The sequence below is a fragment of the Sinocyclocheilus rhinocerous genome, unplaced genomic scaffold (assembly GCF_001515625.1).
Source record: "Sinocyclocheilus rhinocerous isolate Xijiao unplaced genomic scaffold, SAMN03320098_v1.1 scaffold964, whole genome shotgun sequence".
Classification (NCBI taxonomy): Eukaryota; Metazoa; Chordata; class Actinopteri; order Cypriniformes; family Cyprinidae; genus Sinocyclocheilus; species Sinocyclocheilus rhinocerous.
Window position 1 is genome coordinate 100,188 of NW_015655397.1, and position 6,497 is coordinate 106,684.

The 6,497-nt window shown below is 37.3% G+C and overlaps 1 protein-coding gene across 1 annotated transcript in view; it reads left to right on the forward strand.

Annotated features, from left to right (window-relative positions):
* plrdgb (PITP-less RdgB-like protein) overlaps positions 1 to 6,497 on the forward strand; it is a 108,163-nt gene that overhangs the window by 93,657 nt on the left and 8,009 nt on the right. The window contains exons 9-11 of the mRNA XM_016524984.1: positions 136 to 321; positions 493 to 641; positions 5,050 to 5,166. Of these exons, the coding sequence (XP_016380470.1) occupies positions 136 to 321; positions 493 to 641; positions 5,050 to 5,166 (452 nt within the window). The remainder of the gene's footprint in view (positions 1 to 135; positions 322 to 492; positions 642 to 5,049; positions 5,167 to 6,497) is intronic.

The window sequence follows — 6,497 nt, forward strand, 5'->3', positions numbered from 1 at the left end:
TGTATGTATATATATATATATATATATATATATATATATATATATATTATTACTTTTCACTTGATGGTTACGTCACAATACATTCTTAGAGTCAATAAATTGGAACTGTTGTGTTTTATTTATTTCTCCCCAAAGTGGACACCGTGCTCAGACACTTCTCAGACAGCAGTGTTTCTGTAGATGGACCCCCAGAGCAGTGCTGTGGAGGAAGTGTGTCCCGCAGGGGCAGCGATCGAGTTGTTCCACTTGGCCCTGCCCACTCTGGCACTGATGCTGAGGGGTCTGAAACTGCCCCTAGCGAGCCTGTTAGCATCTCACACAGTGAGTCTCAAGAGCACAGCATGTCCTTGAATCAGGTGCTTTCAGGTTGTTCATATACTTTATTCATTTCCACATGGAAGTCAGACGCTTTGATGGATATGGAAATATAGGCTATCTATAAGTGTGGTTCAGGCATGTATACCATAAATCCTCTCTTTTTTTCTCACTCAGTATGTAGCAGGTGGTGGGGGTTGAAGCGGTTAGATTATGTGCTGTACTCTCCAGATGTGATCACCACATTTCCCACTATAGCACTGCCTCACCTTTTCCACGCATCATACTGGAAGTCCACGGATGCTGTGGCTTTTATTCTTAGACAGGTAAGTACAGTTCTCTGCTCTACTACAAAGGTTGCATAACATATAATACCACAACTTGAGGAAAAAAGCCCTGTTTCACCGTATATTAACATCCATCTCGAGTGATCTGAAGTGAGCGGCACTAAATACCATATACCACATCGCATATGTAGTGTAAACTGTAATTAATCCTCATGTATCTGGGACAGGGTAAAAGGAATGCCCACTCACCTGTCAATTATCAAAAGTGCTAAACTTTAAAAGTGAAACATTCTATCATAATGTACTCCTGTTTTACAAAAACTGCATGACTTTTTTTTTTTGAACATGAAAGAAAATATTTTAAGAAATGTTTCAGTGTTTTTCACACAATGGAAGTAAAAGGACTCCAGTGTTGGTTATTCTTCAGAATACCATATTTTATGTTCCACAGGGGGGGAAAAGTTTACAGGCTTTGAATAACATGGGGTTAAGTAAATAATGACAGAATTTAGATGATTAGCCCTTTAAGATAACATCAAAGTTCAAAGTTGCAATTTAACAGAAGTAGCATATTGTGATCCATATTGTGACCCAAGTGATTATAGGGTGGGGTCTTGGTTGATTCCATTGGTTGTTTCCATTTTAAGAAAGAGGTCAATAGGGCTTTTCACACTTGGTATTGTTAACCCTGGGTCATCCTAAACCCCGAATTAACGGAATCCTGGGTTATCTGTAATCATGTTTCACACTGCTTATACTATACCTGGGGTTAACTGTTAATCCTGGGTATTCATTAACAGACGTTTCACACTGTACATTCCTAAACCCTGGGTTAACATTCTTATTTGCATATTTGCGGTGTCACTGTCACTATTACTTTTCACTTGATGGTTACGTCACAATACATTCTTAGAGTCAATAAATTGGAACTGTTGTGTTTTATTTATTTCTCCCCAAAGTGGACACCGTGCTCAGACACTTCTCAGACAGCAGTGTTTCTGTAGATGGACCCCCAGAGCAGTGCTGTGGAGGAAGTGTGTCCCGCAGGGGCAGCGATCGAGTTGTTCCACTTGGCCCTGCCCACTCTGGCACTGATGCTGAGGGGTCTGAAACTGCCCCTAGCGAGCCTGTTAGCATCTCACACAGTGAGTCTCAAGAGCACAGCATGTCCTTGAATCAGGTGCTTTCAGGTTGTTCATATACTTTATTCATTTCCACATGGAAGTCAGACGCTTTGATGGATATGGAAATATAGGCTATCTATAAGTGTGGTTCAGGCATGTATACCATAAATCCTCTCTTTTTTTCTCACTCAGTATGTAGCAGGTGGTGGGGGTTGAAGCGGTTAGATTATGTGCTGTACTCTCCAGATGTGATCACCACATTTCCCACTATAGCACTGCCTCACCTTTTCCACGCATCATACTGGAAGTCCACGGATGCTGTGGCTTTTATTCTTAGACAGGTAAGTACAGTTCTCTGCTCTACTACAAAGGTTGCATAACATATAATACCACAACTTGAGGAAAAAAGCCCTGTTTCACCGTATATTAACATCCATCTCGAGTGATCTGAAGTGAGCGGCACTAAATACCATATACCACATCGCATATGTAGTGTAAACTGTAATTAATCCTCATGTATCTGGGACAGGGTAAAAGGAATGCCCACTCACCTGTCAATTATCAAAAGTGCTAAACTTTAAAAGTGAAACATTCTATCATAATGTACTCCTGTTTTACAAAAACTGCATGACTTTTTTTTTTTGAACATGAAAGAAAATATTTTAAGAAATGTTTCAGTGTTTTTCACACAATGGAAGTAAAAGGACTCCAGTGTTGGTTATTCTTCAGAATACCATATTTTATGTTCCACAGGGGGGGAAAAGTTTACAGGCTTTGAATAACATGGGGTTAAGTAAATAATGACAGAATTTAGATGATTAGCCCTTTAAGATAACATCAAAGTTCAAAGTTGCAATTTAACAGAAGTAGCATATTGTGATCCATATTGTGACCCAAGTGATTATAGGGTGGGGTCTTGGTTGATTCCATTGGTTGTTTCCATTTTAAGAAAGAGGTCAATAGGGCTTTTCACACTTGGTATTGTTAACCCTGGGTCATCCTAAACCCCGAATTAACGGAATCCTGGGTTATCTGTAATCATGTTTCACACTGCTTATACTATACCTGGGGTTAACTGTTAATCCTGGGTATTCATTAACAGACGTTTCACACTGTACATTCCTAAACCCTGGGTTAACATTCTTATTTGCATATTTGCGGTGTCACTGTCACTGATTGGACGAACAGCAGGCAACCTATTTACACGGCTGCTCCAGAGCAGGGTTTCATAACCCCAGGTAAAAAGCGGTGCTAACACCATTTTCAAATTACAGGTTAAATTTGGGTTAAAAGCCCGGGGTTAAAAGCTGTGTTTAGAACGATGATAACCCGAGGTTAAGCGCAGTGTGAAAAGCCCTAAAATTAATTTTTATTTCAGGCTGACTTCAAGGTCTTACTGCCAGAACCTACAAGCTGGAGTTCTCATGAATATCACGATAAACTTTGTTTTGTCTCCAGATTTCCCCAAATATTTGCATAACTTCTGGAAAAGCTGTGGATTTGCTTTTTTATTCACTCAAGCTTGCTGCCTTTCCTTCTAGCATGACAATAGTACTAAAAAGTCTAAAGTTCAGCCATTTCTTCCCTTAAAAGGGTCATATGACGATGCTAAAAATAACATTATTTGGTGTAATGCAATGTGTTTACAGTTTAAGGTTCAAGAAACACATTATTTTCCACATACTGTACAATATTGTTGCTCCTCTCTGCCCCGTCTTTCTGAATTGTGTTGATTTTTACAAAACTCATCGTTCTGAAAAGCATGGAGTGCTCTGATTGGCCAGCTATCCAGTGCGTTGTGATTGACTGAATACCTCAAGCGTGTGACGGAAATGTTACACCATATTTGGAAACACACAGCGTCTCCACGACATGGCGGCGGCGGCAACAATACTACAGCGAGAATAAAAGTTACGCCTTCTTTCTTTGCGTAAACATTTGGGCGGTGTTATGCAAATTTTCCAACACACTGGCGTAGATATGTGGAGGTGTGTTTAAATGAGGCGTTTTAGGAAGGGGTGGACGAGTCTTAACTTTTATAAAGAATATCTCTTTGGGTTTGAGACTTTAGTCTTTGCAACTTTACGGATCTTATATATGCATGAAGAGCTTGTAACACTCAAAAGACAAAGGAAAACTTGAAATTGCATCATATTACCCCTTTAACTTGCTTCAGATCAGACAATAACACAGATGGGAATCAGAACGGAATGAAATAGGGCTGTCATCACATGATCAAATCTCTAGGTCACTTTGAAGGGCTGAGAGCAAGAAGTCTGGTTAGCTTGGTTAGCATCGCCCAGTTTGAAGCTGTACCAACACAACTTTCTTAATGAATCAAACAGTTTTTTGCAAACCCATTTGACTGATTAGATCAAAAGAGATTCTTTTTGCAAATTTTAGCCATTTCACACGTATGTAAAAAACAAAACAAAAAAAACAACAACAACCTGAAAACAGACAGTAGCTACGTAGTTTTCAGCCAGTTTATGAATAAGTGCGTAGTGTAAAGCGTAATTAAGTACACAACTATACTTTCAGGGAATGCAGTACCAGCCAAGCAACTGCCATTGAAATAAATGGGAATGCAAACGAGGTAGCTTTCTGCAGCTATTACAGACATCCTTGGTTAAGACTCTCGTGAACTTATAGTGACTCACACCTCAATTTGTTTGAGAACTCTACAGGGATGCCATGTCAAACAATGAGCTGCCTTCTGAACTACCGAGGGGGAAAAAAAGAGAAGGCCAAACAGCACAGACTATGTAATAATGCTGAAATGCGTCATCCAGTGACTATATTTAGAAACATGTAGAAGTGCATTGATCCGGTCAAAAGATAAGAAGAACTGTGGCTCTTTATGTCTAATGTGTTCAGCAAATGTTGGCTAATGTCATGCCGGAGAGGACACAGACTCACGGGAGCAGTTTTAACAACACATTATTGAGAATTATGTAGTAGAAAGGAGCAGAAAGACAGACTAAATAAATAACATTAAAAAAAAAAAAAGTTCTCATAAGCATACTAAATAAAACGCATTTTATAATAAAATTTACAGTGGTGTCTGTGGAACTGCTTTCATTTAAATCTGGAAATAAACATTTTAATTTGACAAAAAAAAATGAAATTCTGGAATATAAATATTTTTTTAATGAAAATGTTATATTCAATGAGAAAAAAGAAGAAAAAAAGAAAACACAAAATAGAAACGTTTTTATCATAGTGGTCTCAGACATTCGCTCAGATTTGGGATTAATTCAGACTAAGCCTTGAATTTATAAGACTGGGAATTTACAGCATCAATATTTCTGCCACTTTGTCAGGTAATGCAATGCAACTGTCTGAAGGGTGGGGAAGGCGATTGTTCGGATGCTATTCCCATCTCTCCATCCAGCCCCCGCGAGAAATGGCTTCGCAGACGGACACAGGTCAAACTACGGGTGAGTATCACGATAATTTACCTGTAATTAGTTAAGATAAAACAATGTTGTACAGTGTGAATATTTTTTATAACACACATCTCATTTACTGGGAAATATATAAAAAAATACTTTTTAAAAGCAATTAATAATAATAATAATAATAATAATAGCAATATAGTAATAAAAAAGTAATTGCTTTTAAAAGCAATTATTATTATTATTATTATAAATCTGCATGTTTTATAAACATCAAGTCTGCATGTTTGAAAAAAATTAAGCCCTTGCAGAGCACCACGTTTCAAAATATTGTAGTAGTGTTTTATACTACTGTTTGGCGTCTGTAAGATTTTTTTTTTTAAGAAGTCTTTTATGCTCACCAAGGCTGCATTTATTTGATCACAAATATGGTAAAAATAATAATATTTTGAAATATTATTACAATTTAAAATAACTTCTATTTTTTATATATTTTAATAATTCAAAGCTGAATTTTCAGCAGCCATTACTCCAGTCTTCAGTCCCACAAGATCCTTCAAAAATCATTACAGTATGCGGATTTGCTGCTCAGGAAATATTTCTGCTTGTCAATGCTGAGTTAGTTGTGGTGCTTAATATTTTGTGGAAACCGTAAAATCCATTTTCCCCCCAGGATTATTTGATGAATAGAAAGTTCCAAAGAACATCATTTATTTGAAATCCTTTGTAATATAATATGTATTCACTGCCATTTTTTATCTTAAAGAGCAGGTCATATGGTATTTTAAAGTGTCCTAATATTGTGTCGGAGTCCCCTACAACTGGTTTAAATGCATCTAAGGTCAGAAAACATTGTAATTTTCTCAGAATATACATTTAATATTAGAGTAATTTGCCAATGATTTCGAAACGATTAGTTCCAAGCAAGTTCGGAGCAAACCCATCCCTTCCATAAGCCTACTCTCATTGACAAAGCACCTTTACATAGAACAATAATATAGTGCTCTAATCCGTTCTTATAATAATGACATAAAATACAAAAACACTTATGCAAGCGAATCGTGCTTATAGCTGCTGGTGCAGCAAAATAAACAGCAATTTCACAATGATTATAAAGTCTGTGTGCTATGCTACATTCTTTATTATTAAACGAAGTAATTAGAACAACGTCACTCTACATTAATCGACACATTCTTGGGAAATAGTGGGTTCACAGCGAATTATCTGAACTACTTGCAGTAATATCATGCTTAACCTAAAGCTGCACTAGGTATACATCACATATTAGCACAAAAACTTGATATTTTGAGCACTCATTTGAAAATGTACACATAACGTATCAATCGTACTTACAGGTTGTGCTTCGGAGAGCT